Raw genomic sequence first — 22,067 nt, forward strand, 5'->3', positions numbered from 1 at the left:
AACTTAACGAAAACCTTGAGCTCTCTGGGACAACCAGAGGGAGTTAATACATCCTACAGCAGTTGGGAGCCGAAGAAAGAGGCGGGAACAGAAGGGATATATCCCAAAAATAGTTTGCAGGAGACAAACAATAAATTTGCGTAATATGAAGTTTATTTTTCATCATTTTATCCAAGATGAGAAAAAAATGAATAACCAGAGTGTCTGCTTCAGACTTGTGAAAAATCGCCAAGAACTTTCACAAGCTCACATTCAAGTCCTCGTAATTTTAACATTTGTGAGGATAATGTATTAAGCTAGGTTAAGATATACTGTTTGTTTCTATGCTGCTTATTTTGTTTTGTTACACGAGAGTAGTAAAGGTAACACTGTAACGTCTGTGGTGCTACACGAGGGGTGCTCACTTTCCGTCTTCTTGTGCACATCTCACAACACCACGTGTGTCGCACAGTTCTGCCATGCTTGGCACTTGCCACCGGGTGTCCGTGATTTCTAAAAGTGGGTACCCCTCGGTGTTACGGATGATATGGACTTTAATATTATTAAAGGGCCCAGAGTGAAGCCATTGGGAATGTACCCCCTCCAATCGACGTGCTACCTCTTTTATTTTGTTGTATAGGAAAATAGAAATTTCACACCTTGTTGAAATCAGAGACTTGCAGGGGTACAATCGTTCCACTGGCTGAAAATTACCCTCGCTTTCTTTTTTTTTTATTAAATTATATTTTCTCGTGTCAAACGATATATTGTAGTAGTAACACTTGTTTAGTACCAAATTTGTTTTTTCTATGATGCCTGGTATGTGTTTTTGCGAGAAAGTGGTGAAAGTCCAACATATGTGGCCTTAATATTATTGAAGGGCTCTGAGTGGTACCCTTGAGTCTGTGCCTCCCTTAACTATTCTGGCCCCTTTACCTTGTTGTGCATAAATGTAAAAATGTTGTGACTTATTGAGGTCAGTGGACCCATCCTCTCTCGATCCTCCCAGTCCTTCGCGAATTTATATTTTTGAAATTGAAAGTTACATACGTTTAACCTAGCAGAAATCAGAGTGACAGTGTTGCACCAGTGCCCTCTCCATCCCTGCCCAGCTTCCAATTTTTCACCAAAAATTGTATTCAAAGATTTCTGAGCTTGCTAATTCAAAATCTGAGATTGAATGTGTACCTTAGATGTCCTAAACAAGTTTATTGAATGCTTTACGAAGAGCAGACATATCAACCCCTATTGCATTTTTCGTCAAGTTTTTTTTGTGTTTCTTTTGAAAAATAAAACACTAAAAACGAGCAAAAAAATAACGAAATAACAAGACTTTTCTATTGCAAGTAAAAAGTGAAACCAACAATTAAAAAGAATAAAAATTTCACGTTTCTCAAACTTATGCAACATAAATTTATGAAACTGGTGCGAAAAGACTGACTGATGATATTTCTTTATGTTGTAAGCTTATTTAAAACCAGTCCTTTATTGAAATCACCCTCCCCCCCCCCCAAAAAAAAAAACCATCAAGAATGATGATTTAGGGACCAAAAAGTCACTAAATAGCAGCAGCAAATAACCGACTAATCTATTAGGCTCTCAATCGTCTTTTACCAGCCATGGGATAATGCAGTTCAGAATTTAAATTATTTAACAGTCAAGGAAAAAAAGATATCCTGTTTTAGTTACAGTCGGGGAGCCGAAGTTGAAAAAGTCGTAAAATAACGATTATAAACATTTTGTTTGGTACACAAGTTCTGACTTTTGGAAATGATACCTCTGAACATGGTGATTGAATTTGTTTCGGGAATTGTGACGGCATAAGTGGGCTTCATAGTTTAATGCCAGGTCAAGATTAGGACTTGAGAAATCCTGCTAAATAGATGGCACTGCATCTGTTCTCGTGGTTTTGGTGCAATTACATTCAAGGATAGTAAATAATAAAAGCAGAAAAATTGTTGAAAAGCCTTCCACCCATTGAAAAAAGCTTTAAGTATCACATCCTTAGAGTGCTGTATCGGGAGTGAATTATTTTGCTTGCTACAGAGTGTGAACCAATATTTTTGAACCTAAATTTCGGATGGGTATACATTGACACTTTTGAGGCTGTTCCTCGTGACAAATTCATTGTCACGGTGGCTGATTTTTATAAGTCGTATTGCAGTTCATTGCAAATGAACAAATGAACACAAACATTAAAACTTAACACGAAAGCTTCTTATTTCAATTAAACGGCCTTTTGTTTTTGGAACCGTTCTCCATCACAGTTGATTTATCATGATTTCCGAGCTTGTTATATTAAATTATAAAAACATGTTTTTTCAGCTGAAGGTAAGGAGCAACATTAAAATTGAAAACGAACAGAAATTATTTCATGTATGAAGGGGTTGTCCCTTCCTCAATACCTTGCACTTAATGCTAAAGTTTTTAACACTTTAAAAAAAGATTCATATTCTAATTAGACGGTCCTTGTGTTTCAGGAGTCGTTCTTAAAAAATTGGAATGAACCGTCAAACTTTAGCGTAAAGAGGAAGGTATTGAGGAGGGGGCAATCCCTTTATATTAGAATAATTTCTGTTCGTTTCTTAGTTTTAATGTTGTTCCTTACTTTAATTTGAAGAAACTAATTTCTTTTTTTGTTTAATTTCTGATCGTTTCAAATAATGCCGGTACATCTGGCTGACCCTGTAAGACAAATTCCCTCCTCTCATGGGAAACTTTTCCTTAGAAATTTCCTCTTACTTAAAATGCACCCCCTCCCCGTAAAATTTCTTCCGGACTGTTCCTCCCTCGCTGAAAATTCCCCTCCTCCGTGAAATTTCTTCCACAAGATACAGCCTTAAAAATTCTCCTTAGTATACTACTATTACTAACAACTCACCGCACAACCATGTCGCCTGAGGCCAACATAGCTACGCACGCTCCTCCTCCATCTCAATCTATTCCAAGCCTCCCTTTTTACTTCCTCCCACGAAGTTCCCATTTCCTTTGAATCTTTCTTTATGACGTCCTCCCACCCTAGACGAGGACGACCTGCTTTCCGTTTAGCCCTAGACGGTTGGCCGAAAATAACTATCTTCGGCAATATGTCATCCTTCATCCGCACAACGTGTCCTAGCAATCTCAACCTTTCTTTTATTACAGCCCTAAAGAACGGTATTAAACCACATTTTTCATATAGCATACTGTTTGAAATACGGTCAGTCGTGTGGGTACCCAGAACAATCCGTAGTAATTTTCTCAGGAGAACATCTAGCAGATCTTCATCCACTTTTTGGAGCGCCAATGATTCAGAGTCATATTAGACTACTGTCATCACTGTAGCTTCTAATATTCTAATCTTGGTTTGCAGACCTATCTTCCCATTCTTCCAAACATTTTTTAAATGTAAAAAAATACCCCAAGGCCTTGGCTATTCTACTTGTAACATCTTCACTGCTCCCACCATCTTTACTAATACAAAATACCAAGGTAAGTGGAGCTGTCCGCTTGATCAATCTTTTCATTACCCAACGTCACCTTTCATCTTCACTTATTCTTAGCCTTAGTGACTTAGTCTTCTTAACATTAATTTTCAAACCTATTCTAACACCCTGAACTCGAAAAACCTCTAAAAATTCATTCATTTTGGTCGCACTTTCCTCTAGGATGCTTAAATCTTCAGCGTAATCTAAGTTCAGGAGACTTTTTCCTCCCCATTTGATTCCGTGGTCTCCCGTCGCCTTTCCTGTGCTCCTTAATACAAAGTCCATCAAAATAATCCATAGCTCTTCTATCAACACAATCGAACGCTTGCTCATAATTTATAAAACTGAGGACCAAAGGTGTTTGACAACTCAGGCACTTCTCAATTATTAACGTATGAGTGAAAATTTGGTCGACGCAACCTCAACCTTTTCTAAAACCGCACTGTTCTTCTCTTAAAACTTTGTCTACGGCATCTCTCATTCTAAAAAGTATCATATTACTAAGTAATTTGCGACTTACAGAGACCAGACTAATGCCTCGATAATTACCACACTCACTTTTATCACCTTTCTTTTAAAGTGGCTTAATTAAGGTTTTCTTAAAATCATTTGGTACTTCCCCTTTTTCAAAAATCATATTCATAATCTTCAGTAACTTGTTTCTAACCTCAGAGCCACCATATTTAAGAAACTCATTTACTACCCTATCAGCCTCTGGATCCTTATTATTTTTTAATCCTTTTAGTACTGTCGTTAATTCTTACTCGCAAAACAAATCTACCATCACAACCAAAGTATCACTAACTTTTCAATTTTACTCTATGTCTTTTCCTGCAACTGTATATCGGTTTAGAAAATTATTAATATGTTCTGCCCGTCTCTCTTTAATTCTTTACTCATCGTTAATCGTGGCCCAGTTCCTATTTATGACTGGACCAAGTCCGGATTGACTGCTGCCTCTCGATTTATTAATATACCAGTACAATATTTTACTGTTATGCCGTCTAGCTGCACTTTCCAGGTCCTCGGGAATTTTATCCATGGTCTCCACTTCACACCTCCTTAGTTCATATCTTAATGCTTTCTTCACTTTCTTTACATTCCTTTTGTTTTCATATGATCTATCACTCAGATAATTCTTGTACAGGTCCTTTCTCCTTTCATTGTACAAGTATAATTTCATTTGAAAAAGACTAAGTTCTAATCGTTTTTCCGATCACTCCAAAAATCCCCCCTTCCACGGAAAGTATTTCCTGGAAATCCAAACACGCAGAAAATTTCCCTTGGACAATTCTCCCGGAACATCTCCGCATACGAAAATGAATAGGCAATGAAAAATAAGAAAAATAAAAAGAATTTCGTATAGGAATTCTGTCAAATCTTCCAACTGTAAAATTTCCTCTGAAAGTACACCCCCGAAAACTTCCCTCCACACGGAAAATTATCCCCATGAAAAACCATTCCAAGCTTAAAATCCCTCCTAAAAATGTCTGCATACTTCCTAATATCAAATACTATATGTAATCAATGGGCATTCAAGGAAAGCATATTGCCTCTTCTGACTGTGTGTGAAATGACTATATATGGAGCGACAGATGTCTCCCAATAATTTTTTTAAGTTCTTGGGACACATGGCTGAAGAGTTGGGACACTCGGTAACATCCAATACTTCAACTGAAAGGTCATCATTGCAAAATATTACTCTAATTGCTAGAAGCTTTTTAGAAGATACATCAGTGGACTCATCAATTATAAATGAGAAGCAACGATTCTGCAAGATTCCAATCAAACAAACTTCATAAAAACCACTTAGTCCTGTTCGTATAATATTAGTAGCTTTTTTGCTTCTGAAGTTGCACATTTTTCACTACTTCCTTTGAAGCTAATTTTTCTTTAAAGCTACAAAAGGCTCAACCTTAGAAAACGTTTTTTGCAGCATATTATTGGTTTGCTCATTTATCAAACAGTGGTAACGAACTGTAAGTAAGGAGCGACCCGGCACAATAGTAACCGAAACTCTAAAATACGGAATTTTGATACCGGAATATTCAGATTTTTATGCTGATTTCAAATATATAAGTTTCATCAAGTTTAGTTTTACCCATCAAAATTTACGCGCCAGGAAAAATTTGCCTTATTTTTGGAAAAAGGGGAAAACAGCCTCTAAAATTCGTAGAACTTTAAAATCATGGTGTGATTGAAAATCACACAATCAAATTCAGCGTATCAGAGTGCCCTACTATAGAAGTTTCAAGCTCTTATCTCCAAAAATGTGAAATTTTGTATTTTATGCCAGAAGAAAGATTACGGATGCGTGTTTATTTGTTTTTTTCCCCAGGGGTGATCGTATCGAACCAGTAGTCCTAGAATATTGCAGGAGGGCTCATTCAATCGGAAACTAAAAGTTCTAGAGCCATTTATAAGTGACCAAAAATGGAGGGCAACTAGGCCCCCTCCCACGCTCATCTTTTCCCAAAGTCACCCGATCAAAATTTTTAGATAGCCATTTAGTTCAGCATGGTCGGAAAATACAATAACTAAGTCTTTGAGGATGACTTAATCCCCCACATTTCACGGGGGAAGGTCTGCAAGTTATGAACTTTGCCCAATGTTTACATATAGTATTGGTTATTGGGAAGTATACAGAAGTTTTCAGTGGGGATTTTTTCTGGTATTTATGGTGGGTCGGGTCTTACGTGGGAGGATATTTCCATAGAGGAAGTTTTCAAGGATGAAGGAAAATTGCTATGAAGGGGTCGCCGGATTTCCCAGAATTATTTATAAAGCGATCAGAAATTAAATTAAAAAAACAACAATTTTTTCATCTGAAAGTAAGGAGCATCATCAAAACTTAAAACGAACAAAAATTATTACGTTATGATTGGGTTCACCCCCTAGTGATTAAATTGCTCTTTACGCTAAAGTTCTTTTTTGTACTTTCATCAAAATCAAATGAATTTACTGAAAAAATGTGCATTGTCAGTTTAATATACATATGCTGATATTTATTCTTTAAAATCTTAATTAATTTTTGTTTTCTTTAAGTTATAAGTGAAAACATTTAAAAGAGTTTGTTTTTTCAGTAAAGTACAAATTATATTCTGGCTTTTAGAAAGCATAGGGTTTAGAACCCTACTCAGATTAATTTCTGCTCGTTTTGAGTTTGACTTATTTTAATTTCTGTTTGTTTTGGGTTTCACTTATTTATTGATACTGATTTGTGGTAGTTGTATGCTTTGTAGATCATTTGATTCTATTTTTTGTTCATTTTTGGTTTAATGGAGTTTTTTTTTTGAAAAACTTATTTTGTGCAAAAAGTTTTTTTTGATTAATTTCTGTTCGTTTTAGGCTGATAGTCTTTTCCAAGGAGCAAATATTAGTCTGTTCTGAAGTTAAACATCCATCCCTTCCATAAAAACCTTTAATACTATCTGGAGACAACTTACAACCCTTGTCCCTAGTCTCTGGGGTTTGTTTCAACCCCAAACACCTTGTTATATGATATTTAGACTATTTTCAATAGAATGGCTATCTCAAAATTTCTATTAGACGCATTACTTTGACTCTTAAAAAAGAACACTAGAGTGTCTGATTCCCAGTCAAATGAGCCCCTTTTAAACTTTATATGACCAGATTGTCTTTATAAAACTTATGTGTCCCAAGAGCACAACTTAAAGCCATTGCCCTGGGGATTCGGGGGACTTCCTATTCTCAAAGATATAATTTCCAGAGCTTTCTGATAGCGTTAACATAATGGCTATATCAAAATTTTGATAGAAAGTGTTTGCGGAAATGATAGGTGTGGAGGAAGACATCTGCCCTCTGGTCGCTTTCGACTAATAAAAAAGGCACTAGTCCTCTCAATTTCCAATCGAATGAGCCCTTTTTGAGGCTTATAGGACAAAACTTTCTATAAATTCATTACATAAGCCAAGGGTATAACTTACGACCCTTGCCATGAGGGCAATGGGGGGGGGGGAGGTTGTCATCCTCAAAGACATAATTTCCAGACCTTTCAACTACGTTGAACAAAATGACCATATCAAAATGTTTGGGGAAATGATGGGTATTGGGGGGGGGGGCGATTCTCCCTCTTATTACTTTCGACTATTAAAAAGGGCAATAGCCCTCTCAATTTCCAATAGAAAGAGCCCTTTTTGAAGTTTTTACGACAACATTTTCTATATTACATTATATGCCCCCTGGGCATAACTTAAAACCTTAGCCCAGAGGGCTGTTGGGGATTTTCATACTCAAAAACATAATTTCCAGACCCTTCAGCTACGTTCAACAAAATTGCTATATCAGAATGTTGATCGGAAGTGTTCAGGGAAATGATGGGTACGGGGAGGGGCATTCCTCCTCCGATCGCTTTTGACCATTAATAAGGGCACTAGCCTTCTCAATTCCGCATTGAATGAGTCCTTTTTGAAATTCCTACGACAACGCTGGCAAAGACCTAATTTTCAGAACTTTCAACTACGTTGAACACAATGTTGTATCTAAAAATTTTGATTGGATGTTTTTGGGGAACTGATAGGCTTGAAAGGGGCGTTAGTTGTCCTCCAATCACTTTCGGCTATTAAAAAAGGCCCTAGCACTTTCAATTTCCAATCAAATGAGGCCTTTTTGAAGTTTCTACGACAACGCTTTCTATAAGACCTTAACTTTCATAACTTTCAACCCTTGCCCTGAGGGGTGTGGTGGGGGAGGGCGATCATCCTCAAACACATAATATCCAGAACTTTCAATTACGTTGAAAAAATGGCTATCTGAAAATTTTGATTGGATGCGTTTGGAGAAATGGTGAGCGTGAGAGGGAGGTTAGTTGCCCTCCAACTAGTTTCGACCAGCCTATTAAAAAGGGCACTAGCCCTTTCAATTTCCAATTGAATGGGCCTTTTTTGAAGTTTATACTACAACATTATCTAAAAAAAACTTATATGCCCCCAGGGCATATAAGGGCCCTATATAGCCCATATAAAGAGCCCTTTTAGAAATCTCTACGAAAACACTATAAAAACCTTATATGCCCCAAGGGCATAACTTACGATCCTTGCCCTGAGGGGTGTTGGGGGTTTTTCATCCTTAAAATCATAATATCCAGAACTTTTCACTATGTTGAACAAAATGGTTATATAAAAATTTCTATTGAATGTGTGAGGGGAAATGGCGGGTCTGAGAGGGGGTTAAGTGCTCTCCATCCACTTTCGACTATTAAAAAGGGCACTATCCCTTTCAATTTCCAATCAAATGAGCCCTTTTTCAAGTTTCTACGACAACACTTTCTATAAAAACCTTATATGCCCCCAGGATATAACTTGCAACCCTTGTCCTGAGAGGGGTGTCATCCTAAAAGACCTAATTTCCAGAATTATTTACACCGTTCAACAAAATGATTGTGTCAAAATTGATTGCATGTGTTTGGAGAAATGGTGGGCGTGAGAGGAGGGTTAGTTGCCCTGCAATCACTTTCAACTATTAAAATGAACACTTGTCATTTCAGTTTTCAATCGAGTGAGGACTTTTTGAAGTTTTACGACAACACTGTCTGTTGAAACCTCATATGCCCACAGGGGAAATCTTATAACTCTTGCAGTGAGGGTTGTGGGGGTTTGTCATCCTCAAAGACATAATTTTCAGAACTCTCAACTACGTTGAAAAAATGGCTATCTCAAAATTTTGACTGTATGTGTTTGGAAAAATGGGGGGGGGGGGTTAGTTGCCCTCCAATTACTTTTGAATATTAAAAAGGCCACTTGCCATTAAAATTTCCAATGCAATGAGCCCTTTTTGAAGTTTCTACGACAACACTTTCTATAAAAACCTTATATGCCCCCAGGGCATAACTAACGACCCTTGCCCTGAGGGCCGTGGGGAGGGGGGGGGGTTGTCTTGCTCAAAGACCTAATTTCCAGAACTTTCAACTACGTTGAACAAAACGGCTATCTAAAAAAATTTATTGGATGTGTTTGGGGAAATGTTAGGCGTGAGAGGGGGGCTCGTTACCCTCCAATCACTTTCGACTATTTAAAAAGGGCACTAGCCCTTTGAATTTCCAATCGAATGCGCCCTTTTTCAAGTTTCTACGAAAAAGCTTTCAATAAAAACCTTATTTAACCCCAGGGTAGAATTTATAACCCTTGCCCTAAGGGCTCTGAGGGGGTTATTATCCTCAAAGATGTAATTTCCGGACCTTTCAACTGCTTTGAACAAAACGGTTATGTCAAGAATTTGATTGGATGTGTTTGGATAAATGGTGGGCGTGGAAGCGGTGTTAGTTGCCTTCCAATCACTTTCGACTATCAAAAAAGGCACTAGCCATTTCGATTTCCAATCAAATGAGCCCTTTTTGAAGTTTCTACGACAACGCTTTCTATTAAAACCCTTATATGCCCCCAGGGCATTATAACCCTTCCCCTGGGGGCTGTGGAGGGTTGTCATCCTCAAAGACCTAATTTTCAGAACTTTCAACTACGTTGAACAAAATGGTTATCTCAAATTTGATTGAATGTATTTGGGGAAAAGGTGGGCGTGAGACGGGGGTTAGTTGCCCTCCAATTACTTTCGACAATTAAAAAGGCCACTAGCCATTTCAATTTCCAAAGGAATGAACCCTTTTTGCAGTTTCTACCATAACACTTTCTATAAAAACCTTATATGCCCCCAGGGCATAACTTACAACCCTTGCCCTGAGGCTATCTCAAAATTTCTATTAGACGCATTTCGGGACAAAAATGACTTGTGTGTAGGGGTGAGAGGGTAGCTGCCGTCTGATAACTTTGACTCTTAAAAAGAGCACTAGAGCGGACATGAATAGTCAGAAATTCCCTTCGATGGCCTTCATCAGCTCTTTCAAGCTCAGATCTAAAAAAACGTTTCTTCACGTCAAAATCTAAGACACGGGTATGGTCCACCAGAACTGCAAACAGATTATCAGTTAAATTGCAACTAGATTGGCGAAGAATTTGATTCAAAACTGTCTGATGTTTTTCCGCAAAATTCAAAAACTTTTGCACTTCTTGAGACAAATAGGCTTCTGTAGGTACTAATTTCGGCAAATCCGTCGAGCTCGTGGGCAGTGGTAAAGGTGGTTCTTGTAGTACATCAGGGGCAATATCCTGCTTTTTATTTTTTGCAGCAGATTCGTAAATCAAAAAGAAAACCTCTACTGTTGGCTATAAGATAAGCATAAAAGGACTGTCAGGGGTTTCAGATAGTAGCTCAAAAAAATTATTTAAAGCTGTCCAAAGCTCATCTAAGTCAAGCTGCTCACTAAGAGATTTTCGCAGTAATTCGAGTGGAATAGGAATGTTTGTTTCAGGTTCATTATAAACTTCCACTGGAGCTTCTTTAGTAGTGATGTTGCTCTCATTCGACGTTTTTGTTTGTACTCCATTGTCAACTTCAGCGACTGGCTGTTGGATTTTGGGCGAATTTGCTTCCTTTAACTGAAGAATACGCTTTAGTATATGCAAGAGAAAGGTCTGATTAGAGTCTTTTGTAGTTAGCGGTGTCATAGAGAGTAACCGTAATTCACCAGTCAAAGCCTTGGGTTTTAATGGATTCAATAAAACAACCTTATCACCGGTAAAACGATCAACCATCACCCCGTTATAGCTTTTCAACGAGTTTGATTCTTCATGTACTAAACCCAGTTTTTCACCAACGTCAGTTTGTACAGATGTGACGCTACGTAATTCATTAAAAAGACTTTGAATTTGGTCTCTTATCATACGTCCTTGTTCTCTAGCTTCACCTAGAAGCAACTTTAACGTGAAAAAATCACTAAGATCAGGTCTGAGTGCTATAATAGAGCTCGTATCAAGAATAGAGCTTGCATCCATCAGAAATGCTTCTTCAAGCCAGCGACCAAGTGTGCTCGCGGTTTGACTAGAGTTGGAAATTCCAACAGATGAACCAACAGTTTCTTCACCTTCATCTCTTACTTCAAAATAATCATCTTCTTGATCCCCCAAAAAGTTATAAAAAAATAAGAAAAGCAATTCAGAGCCTAATCCAAGTACTTGTGAAGCATACAACTCTACAAGATTTTGATTTGCTGATGGTCCCAGCAGCCGCCGAATAATCATAGAAGTGTTAGGTCTCTTTGAACGGTGGTTTCGACTTGGATTCAAATTTCGCCCTTGGACTGGTCCATTTTCGGTCCAGACCCAGTGGAACACATCTTCATCATTGTTACCACCGTTATCTTCATTTTCAGATGCTTCATCATGTTGCTCATCATCATTTTCTTGATCATTCTCTTCCTCACCTACAACGAAAACAAGTAATAAAGATAATCAAGTTCAAGGTTATATACCAAATTAAATATGCTGTATAGCAATACAAGGATGTTAAAAGATTAAAAAAAAAGACACACAAAACATAAAGACAATAAAGGCAATAAAAGAAAAGAAGGATAAAAGAAAAGCAGATCAAAAGAAAAAAAAGTGAGATTTGAAGACCCATAAAACCTAGGTAAAGAAAACACTAAAATCTTGAAGTGATAACTATGGGTGCTAGTACATATTTTTCCAAAGGGGGTTAATAGGAAATGAGGTATTGGAGGCTCGAAACATTTTCTCAGTGCTATTGACTGAGTTTTCGATTACTTGCAATGCTGATTTTATTATATTTCTAGTACTTTTGAAGGCTTTAATTTTTCCCCGAAGTCTATCTATTAAGATACTCTATCTTGACCCATGAACCAAGCTTCAATCTGTAGAAGAACTTTCAACATCACTTGCTGTTAATCTTTGTCGGGTTTTAGGGGTTTTCTGATCCAGACATTACTGCGTAAGGACAGCGGGTGGTTCTATTGTAAGAAATTTTACAAATTTCTGTTGTTTGGAACTGTATTGATTCTTCAGATCAGCGTTCTTCGCATTCAGGCGTCTTTTTCTTGCATCATTCCTAACAAACAATTACCTTCTTTATTGTAGATTTATTTCCTGAAAAAAACTCGAAACATTTTCTCAGTGCTATTGACTGAGTTTTCGATTACTTGCAATGCTGATTTTATTATATTTCTAGTACTTTTGAAGGCTTTAATTTTTCCCCGAAGTCTATCTATTAAGATACTCTATCTTGACCCATGAACCAAGCTACAATCTGTAGAAGAACTTTCAACATCACTTGCTGTTAATCTTTGTCGGGTTTTAGGGGTTTTCTGATCCAGACATTACTGCGTAAGGACAGCGGGTGGTTCTAATGTAAGAAATTTTACAGATTTCTGTTGTTTGGAACTGTATTGATTCTTCAGATCAGCGTTCTTCGCATTCAGGCGTCTTTTTCTTGCATCATTCCTAACAAACAATTACCTTCTTTATGTAGCGATAAAAGATTTTATATTGTGGTAATGGGAAGATTCGCTACTGTGGTGATAGAAATTTCTCCTATAGCGCCGCTTATAGCGCTGGAGATTGTGTCAACTAGGCTAGCAACGCTCTCAATTAATGAGCGAAAATTGAATATGTAGACATATAAATGTGGCTTCTTCTTTCTTGGGCTATCTGGAGATCAGATTCCTTTGGGAGCGTTTACCTTGGAGACCTGCGAACTAATTACCCACTATCGGACTAGACTCAGACATATAAGAGAAACAAACACATATAAAAAGACAATAGATTTATTGAACTTACATGCTTAGTCGCACAGGAACAAGTCACTTCTATGACAACAACGTTGACCAAAATACAATAAATTCGTCTGAATCTCTCTAGTTCTAAGGTACTAATCGCTTCAAATACGGATAGAGATTCAAATTAAAAAGGCACATTTACCCCACTCCCAACCGCAGTTCTTTCGTCCTGCGTTCTAGGGACTGCCTGCCGTTGGCTCACGTGCCCCAAGGACGGGAATCCTCGTCCAGTAATACGTCTTAAATATTTTTGATGATTTAGGCGTTCACACGGTTCTTATCGTTTAAACTTCCTTAAAAATATTGTGCTTAGCACTTTTCTTATTGCTCACTGTCTTAGCTAAATCCAAAGACTGCAGTTTCTTTTCTTTGCTGATTAAGGACTTTTTTATTTTTGAAACTAGATTTAGCTTAATTATAGAAGTCCGAATTAAAGAAGGAACTTTATTTTGGTATTTCAAATACATCGTGTTTTACTCCCGGTACATATCACCCTTCCCATCAATTAATGACGTCCCGTCATTAGTAACTGCTCGCCTTTGGGCTTTTTTAAATGTTAACCATTTTTTAACTATTTTTTTTTTTTTTTTTTTTTTTAAATAATTATTTTATATATATGTTATGACTTAATCAGGAGTGCTAAAAATTTTCCCTATTACTTTTCTTATTTTATTCTACATCCCTATCTAAAATTCATCTACCGGACTAAGATTATTCATGGTTCTAGCCTAGCTATAATACAAAAGATTTTTTTTTTTTCGATTTTTACAAGGCTTTTTTTTTTATTTTGCTGTGTATATGGCATGATACATTATATCTACGCTACATTAAATTAATGAAATGATAATACTAAACCTAATTATAATTGTGTTACATACATTAATGATTTATAACATACAATATTTGGTTCAACATATTCACTGATGACATTAAAACACTTTCACTATTGAGATTTTTGCATTGTCAAAGCTGTTGGGAAGTAACACATGTAGCTTCACATCTATTCATCACCTTTCGTGTCCTTAGTGTACTACACCCTTCTGTTGTAAATTACTGTCCTTCACTCCTTTTGTCGTGGCAAAAATTTCGAAACACTTACGTTATGGTTTCTTCATGGAACAGTTCGATTCTAGCTGTACTCACAAGGTAAGTTTTTCATAATAGTCAACTGGGAAATTACCGTTGAATATCGTTCGAATAGTCAACTGGGAAATGAGTCTTCCCACTACAGGTGTTGGTGTTTTTTTTCTTCTCAGCATATCATTTTTAGGATTTTTGGGGCACATAGAGAATGTATTCTCGCGTAAAATTGTTCATTTGTGCCTTTTGAAACGGGTTGTTGTCATATTATAGTGACTCTCTTAATATATTGTCTTTAAATTCAACTTCGAACCTCTTCAACTATCATCTAACTTCAAATATCTTTAAATATTGTTTATCTTGTACTGCTTGATGGTGTTCTCAGAGTTAAAGTTCAAATTGTCTTTAATTTCTGCTTCAAATATCTTCAAATGTCTTTAAGTGTCATTTAACTTCAAATATCGTTTATCGTGTGCTGATGGAGTTCTCAGAATTAGACTTCAAATTGTCTTTAATTTCATCTTCAAATATCTTCAAATGTCTTTAAATGTCATTTAACTTCAAATATCGTTTATCATGTGATGATCGATGGAGTTCTCGGAATTAAACTTCAAATTGTCTTTAATTTCGTCTTCGAATATCTTCAAATTTAAATATTATTTAACTTCAAATGTCGTTAAATATTGTTATCTTGTACTGATCGATGGAGTTCTGGGCATTTAAGTGGTTATATAGTTCGTTAAAGCACTTGATACTGAGGTTCAAATATAGTGTTACCTGATACGTAATATGGTTCATGGTCGAAGAAACGACGATCGAAGGTAACTGTTGTTTTCGTAGACGAAGTTGGGATGAAACTTACCTGGAGTTATGGTGAGTACTCTTCGTTGGTTGAGATATTATAAAATAGATGTTACTGGGTCATATCTGTACTGGGCAGTTTATTGTAATACTCAATGACAAAAGTGTCCATTTACTTTCCTGTAATAAAAACAACGCGGCAGAATCAAATGTTTTTTGAAGTAAATACACATACAATAATTCACGTATTAATTGGGTTATAATTTTTTAGCTATGGGACAGAATTAAATAAATACACTAATATTGGTACTCAAAATGAAAATCTAAAACAGAAAAGTCTTCAAATTTGTTTGGATAACGAAAATATCGATATTAAATAAACATAATTTACCCTACATTATTAAGTTTGAGGTCTACTTTTACAATATTTTTCATGCCTGCATTGTTCAAGCACGTCCGTGCTGTTTAAGAAACGCATGTTGCAGCGTCATGACCACACGGTTTTACGCAAACGATACTACAATGAGGGAACAAGACATAACAAGGGCGAGTGGAGACCTCTATACCCGCTAGTTTTCTGATGTCTTCCCTATTTCTTGGCTTAGACGTTCTCATGGGGCTCCGGGTTTATTCTTAGCATTTCAGCTGTTTCTCCGTGTTCCTCTTTTGGTTTCCGTAATTGCAAGTCAACATTGGTGCCTCATATTCGCCTTTTCAATATGGTCATTAGGTGCAGGATTTCCAAGCTTGCCTCCGTAGATTCCAGTTAATGCTTGGCAAAGAATATAAGCATAATGAAGAACTGACATCAATATCTTTTTAGAAGGCTATTGTTTGAGCAAATCCTTCAGCACTAAATAAATAAATATTATATTAACGTTTTATTAGAATCTGTTAAGCGAAAAACACCTTCACATTAATAGGGAATTCCTTGTGGGTTTTACTTAGTCGCCATTGGACATACACAGGGTTTTAATCCATGTATCTTAACTGATCAAATGGTTTTAAAATTTTCCATATTATTATTGAGATACAATTTCACATCCGCCGTGAAATTCTACATATAAACGTACCAATAGGTTGTTTGGTTATAGTTACCAATAGTTTGCTATTGGTAAATATATTACTCGAGTAAGAAACACATGAATGAGCAATGTGTAGGCCTAAAATAATTATAATCTGCACTAAGATAAAATATTTCATATAATTAGACGCTTCTGTACTGGTAGTTTTTTTTTTTATTTTATAAAGCTGCCAGATATAGGGGTATGACCTACTGAATTGCATAGTTTAAAAATCAAACTTCTTTTCAAAATACCCGACACTCCGAACTAGTCGTCTTTACTTCAGCTGATAAAAACAAATTCGCTCTATCAAAATATACTGAAAACTGGCTGAAATTTTTACGGGTATAATGGGGTTGAATAAATATATTTTTCAAGAGGAAATCCTTTTGGTATTCACTATATCATAATTGGATAATTTAATATACATGTTTCTCAAATAAATTTCACATGAACTAAAAAAAAAGGGGAAACATGAAAAAAAATTGACAAAAATAAATGTTTTTTACTAAATGAAGCACAATTTTTTCAAGTTAAACATAAACCTTAGTCTAACTTAAGTTATCAGGGTTTAAATAGTTTATTGAGATAATTAAATTTTAATTAATAACTTATTGAGAAATTATATTTTAATAAATAATTAAAGTAAAAATTGAGTACGAATTGATTATTAGAATAGTTAAATAAGAATTTGACTGATATTTTAAGCAAGAAAAATTAACAAAACGGCAAGTAAAAAGGAACATTAAACACTAAAAACCTAAAAATAGAGCAAAACACGATTCAGATCAAGCTCTAGCTATGAATAGTGTCATGCTATGCTAGCTATGTTTGCTAGCTAGTTATGAATTTTGCTAGCTAAGTTTGCTAGCTATGAATTTTTAAGTCAAGTTAGGCATATTTGATTTTCTTTTGATTAATTTTCTTCATAGTTTAAAATATTTTTTTTTTTCAAATCTTCACGTGGAAGGCAATTTCAGTAGGGATTCTACATCTTAGAAAACTCTTATGCCCATTGTAGAGAGGAGATTTCGCCTTGTCTTAATCCATGTATAAGACCATTAGTAAAGATATCACCGTCATCACCTTGCAGTCTTCTTATTGGTAGAAACTAAACGATAAGTAAAAAATTTTTTTTTTGTTTTTGATGACATCAATTTCTGTTTGTACCTGGGTCGATTTTTCATAGAAAATTCGAGGAGGCCTGAGTCAGTATAGGTAAGATATAACGTGACTGACTTGCGAAAATATGTCACAAAAATTAGAGCACAAGATATGTCACAGTTAAACCAATGAAATTAAAGAACATTTTTGTCACAGAACGATAGAACGGTGATCTCTCTGTTATTGTATGAGTCATAGATATAAACTAATGAAATTAAATTTTTTTCGCCAAGGAGCTAAATACATAAATGCCTTTGTTTCTATATGAAACTAATTTTTAACACCGTTGTAGGACAGCATACGTAATAGATATATTATAATTAAATTAAAACGCTTTTATCTTTTTTTTTTTTTTTCGCCTTGGAGCTATAAGAAATTAAAATCACTGTTTATATTTAAATAAATTATGATTCAAAAAACGAAAAATTAACTAGCTCACTGAAGTTTATATTCAACCTTTAAGTATTGTTTTGACTGGCCCTGGTTGGCATAAAAATACTAATTTTTTACACTTGAAGGACTGAGAAATATCCCTTCCTACGTTCATTTACACACAAAAAAAAATACAAAACAATCATGGGCCTTGAGTTCCTCCCCAGGCGTCCCACAAGACGGTGTCCAACGCGAGTTGTCATTTTCGTTATACCCATATCTTCGTCCTTGTGGTTATTTTATTTTATCGTAAAATGTTTTAACTTCATCGTATTATTTTATTTTTTTTTTTTTTCATTAATATTTTAGTGGTTAAATGTAATTTCACAATTTTTAATTTATTATTTTTGTAAATTAATAAATTTTAAATTTTTATTTTATTTAATTATTGATATTTACATATTTCAGGTTTTTTAACCGTTCTACCTGACTGTGTCGTTATTTTCTCCTCTGTTTCTTGCGGTTTTTTATGTTTAGGTGTGTCTAGCGAAATAAGGTAAAACTTTTTGTATTGTTTTTTCAAAAATTCTTGCCCTTTTAATTTCGTTTGTTTCCCATGTGCGGCTGCTGAGGTCGGCCTTGATTTCCCTATTTCTTTAGCTACTATGTGGCCTGATTCACCATCAGACTCTTCGGAACTAGTTTCCGACAACTCCGGATGAGAACTTATAGAGGTGGTACTTTTTGTCGTTTCACCTGCCATTCCGGCTTAAATTTCTACTCCTCTGGAAGTAGAAGGTTTATTCCCTAATTCATCGACTTGAGTTCTCAACTCGGGGGATTTGAAAGATTCTTGAGAGCTTTGGGAGGAATCAAAAGTTTTTGCGGGGTTCCTCCATTGTTTGAAGGCCATGTCTTCAGGGGGATGGGGAATTCTTTGCAATAGGGATTCCCTCCGTGAAGTCCACGTCCAGTCGTGGTTAGGTTTTACCTTGGAAACAGTTAAATCATTATATCGAACTTGCTGGTAATCCTTTGGAGTTTTATTACCGGGCAATGTACGTTTACTAGGTTTTATTGGAAAATTTATTAAATCCATAGCTTCTAGCAGGTTTGTTTTAGTTAAATCTTTGGGAGGAGTTTTCTTTACAGCCATACCGGGGGTTTCCACAGCTCTTTTCAATTCCTCATGTAAGGACAGGGGCCTTTCTATTGGTGTTGCAGGGGAAACCATATCGTCTGGAAATCTTTTGAGGGGACATGGGGTCGAAACTATATCGGTAAAAAATTGGTTTTTTGGAAATACTGTATAATCTAAATCTCCCGCGCTCGCCGATGAATAACTTTTTGGACTTTTTGGCGTTTTAATTTCAGGAAAAAATCCTGGTATTAGGGATTTTTTCTTAGGAACAACTAGATTTTCCATTGCTAAAAATTCTTCAAAGTTTTGTTCATCACTTTGAATTTCAAAATAATCTTGTTTGAAATTAAAGGGTTTTAGCTCTGCCAGTCTTGACCTAGGGGGCTCATTTTCCGAATCTGACGAATCAGTAGAAGAGGGATGTGACATCCATCTCTCTGGAAATTTTGCTCTTTTTATTCGGCTAACATGCGCCTTGTAAGTTTGTCCACTATCGGGGTTCTCCATTTTAAAGGTATATTAATTATCTTACTTTTTGACTATTCTGTACGGCCCAGAATATTTGTTGGAAAGTTTTTTTCCTTCCGTTTTTGCCTCGTTCTTTAGGTAAACGAAGTCTCCTACTTTGAAATCTATATTCCCTTTAAATTTTGGTTGGTTTCTTAGCTCTTGGTTTATTTTACATTTTTCCAACTCTTGCCTAACTATTTTATAAGTTTTCCTCATCCTATTTATGAATTCTTGTTTATAATCTTCTGAGTCGTTATAATATTTCCGAGATTCAATAATCTCATCATACGGGATTCTAAAATATCGACCAAAAAGTAAATAAAATGGATTGTCTCTGGTTGTTTCGGAATAAGCAGTGTTGATTACGTTGGTTAAATAAGGTAAGAATTTATCCCAGTCGCTCCTGTTATCTTTTGTATAAATAATTAGAAAGTTCGAAAATATTTTATGCCTGTTTTCTATTTTGTCATTAGCTTGTGGATGGTACGGCACTGTCACCATTTTCTCTATATTAAGGAAACTCATTAAATCTTTTGTTACTTTTGCGACAAAATTGCTCCCGTTGTCGCTCAAAATTTTATTATGAATGCCAAATTGTAAAAATAATTTTGTTAATGCCTTACTTGTGGCATAAGCACCTTGATTTTTCAATGCTTTTGCAAAAGTAAATCCGGAAAAATGATCTACAACCGAAAGAATACACGTAGGGCCTCTGCTAGAAACAGGTAAGCCTCCATTTGTCCCGTACAGGTCAAATGAGATAAAATCGAAGGGGTACTTTGCTACTGGGACCCTTCCCATTGGGGGATTTGGATAAGCTGGGGGTATTTTTCTCAAATTACATGCTTCGCATATACTTACAAATTCTTTAAGCTTTGTCAGTGCCGATTGTACGTAAAAGTATTGTTTTAACTTATGGAACGTTTTCATAACTCCTAAATGTCCACCTGTGTCCGCATGAAAATATTCAAATGCAGGCCCTTTCAAGTTTTGTGATAATAAAGGTATTATCGAGGTTTGGTTTCTATTTGTCTCAGCAGTCACAATTCTAAACAGTATTTTTTCATTAAGGTCGTAGTAAAAATTATCTATCTCTTTTCTAAGGGTTTTGAATTTATCCGGTAAAGCCTCATCATTCAAAAAATAATCAATTAGTGCTACACAAATTTCGTCCTTTTTTTGCTTTCTTTTTGTATTTTCCAAAGACAAGGGACAATAGTTAATCTTATTTTCTTTTACTGCGTCTTTGACTTTGTTTTTCTTACATCCATGTTTGCTTTTATCATTGATAGCATTAACTTCATTTTCTTCAGTTTCCGACGGATCATTTTCTGGATATCTACTCAAAAAGTCGCAAGCTGCGTTTTGTTCACTTTTCAAATATTCAAATTCATAACCTAGGTCTTGGATTTTCATAATCCATCTAGCTAGAATGCCCGTGGGGTTTTTAAGTGTGTGCAAGTACTGCAAGCTTTTATGGTCTGATCGTAATATGAATTTTCTACCAATTAAATAATGCCTAAACTTGTCCAAGTGGTAGATAATAGATAACAATTCTAAGTTTGTGTCTGAATAGCTGCTTTCGCCCTTTGATAAAGTTTTAATCGAATAGCACATATCTTTTTCTATTTGTTGAGGTGTTACCTTTAAACGGTGATGGTTTTCTACGGGTATGGTGTTCTAAAGAGTTGAGATAATCCACTGCGAGCTAGTATTCGTTGTAGCGAAGAATGGTCAGTGTTTGATCACGGGGATTGACACCAGATGTTTAGCCGAGAGTAACTGTTTAAGTCTCTTAACGTTTGAGAGCCATGTGTGCAGTTCATCCTATGTGAATTTGATGTCTTCAAGTCTGCGAGGGGCTTCTCACGTTGGGCATAATTGCGTTCGAATTTTCTAAAGTGGACAGTAAGGCCTAAAATTACCCTTCATTCTTTCATAGTTCTGGGGGGCTTGAGGTTTTCAACACATTTTATTTTATCAGGGTCTGGGGATATCTTTACCTGGGTTACTACTACTCCTAAAAATTTAATTTTGGATTGAAATAAATTTACTTTCTCAGGCCGGCATTTTAAATTGCCTTGCCTGAACTTCTCGAACACCTTAGCTAAAGTTGCCAAGTGTTGCTCAGTGTTTTCCCCCACGCATATAATATCCTCAACAAAATGAATTATATTCCTTAATCCTCTCAACAGGTGCAATAGGGGTCTGCATAACGCGCTTGAACTTGTTTTAAGACCAAATGGTACCCTTAAGTATTCATAAGATCCATATTCGGATGCTGAAAATGCAGTTTTAGGGACATCCTTTTCGGCTATTTTCACTTGGTGGTAGTCTTGGGTAAGGTCAAAAGAAGTAAATATTTAGTTTTTGCTTGAAATTGGGTCAAGAATTTCATGTATTCTTGGTAGAGGACATTCGTCGTTAACTACTTGTTTGTTCAGAGCCTTATAATCTACAACAAGTTTAATATCTCCATTCTTTTTTAGTAATAGGATCACTGGTGCGCTATATAGACTTATATTTGGGCGTATAATTTCGTTTCTTTCTAATTCGTGGATTTTATTTTTTAACCACTCTTTGTGCTTATATGGCACACGATATGGCTGTTTTGCTACGGGATTACCAGTCGTTAAAATTTAATGCTCATAAAATGGAATCAGCCCCATATCATCTTCAGATGCAGAAAATACATCCTTAAATTTCCATAATAATTAGCATAATTTTTTATTAATTTCAATATCCTTAATATGATCCATTTTATATTTGTTTACAAATTGAGATTTAGTTAAAGGATATTAGTTATTTGAAGTTTTAATGACGTTAACTAGGTTTCTTTTTGAATT

The 22,067-nt window shown here is 35.8% G+C and overlaps 1 protein-coding gene and 1 long non-coding RNA gene across 2 annotated transcripts in view; both read right to left on the minus strand.

Moving 5' to 3' along the window:
• Nucleotides 1-3,117: 3,117 nt before the first annotated feature.
• The window catches only part of LOC148942757 (E3 ubiquitin-protein ligase HUWE1-like), a 46,910-nt gene continuing 27,960 nt past the window's right edge, over nucleotides 3,118-22,067 (minus strand). Inside the window, 2 exon segments of the mRNA XM_089102349.1 lie at nucleotides 3,118-3,125; nucleotides 10,228-11,409. Of these exon segments, the coding sequence (XP_088958475.1) occupies nucleotides 3,118-3,125; nucleotides 10,228-11,409 (1,190 nt within the window).
• LOC148942758 (uncharacterized) overlaps nucleotides 11,241-22,067 on the minus strand; it is a 33,803-nt gene continuing 22,976 nt past the window's right edge. Inside the window, exon 2 of the long non-coding RNA XR_016143043.1 lies at nucleotides 11,241-11,721. This is a non-coding gene — a long non-coding RNA (uncharacterized LOC148942758). The remainder of the gene's footprint in view (nucleotides 11,722-22,067) is intronic.

This window comes from Artemia sp. Qi Xiang Cuo, chromosome 16 (assembly GCF_049724085.1).
Source record: "Artemia sp. Qi Xiang Cuo chromosome 16, ASM4972408v1, whole genome shotgun sequence".
Classification (NCBI taxonomy): Eukaryota; Metazoa; Arthropoda; class Branchiopoda; order Anostraca; family Artemiidae; genus Artemia; species Artemia sp. Qi Xiang Cuo.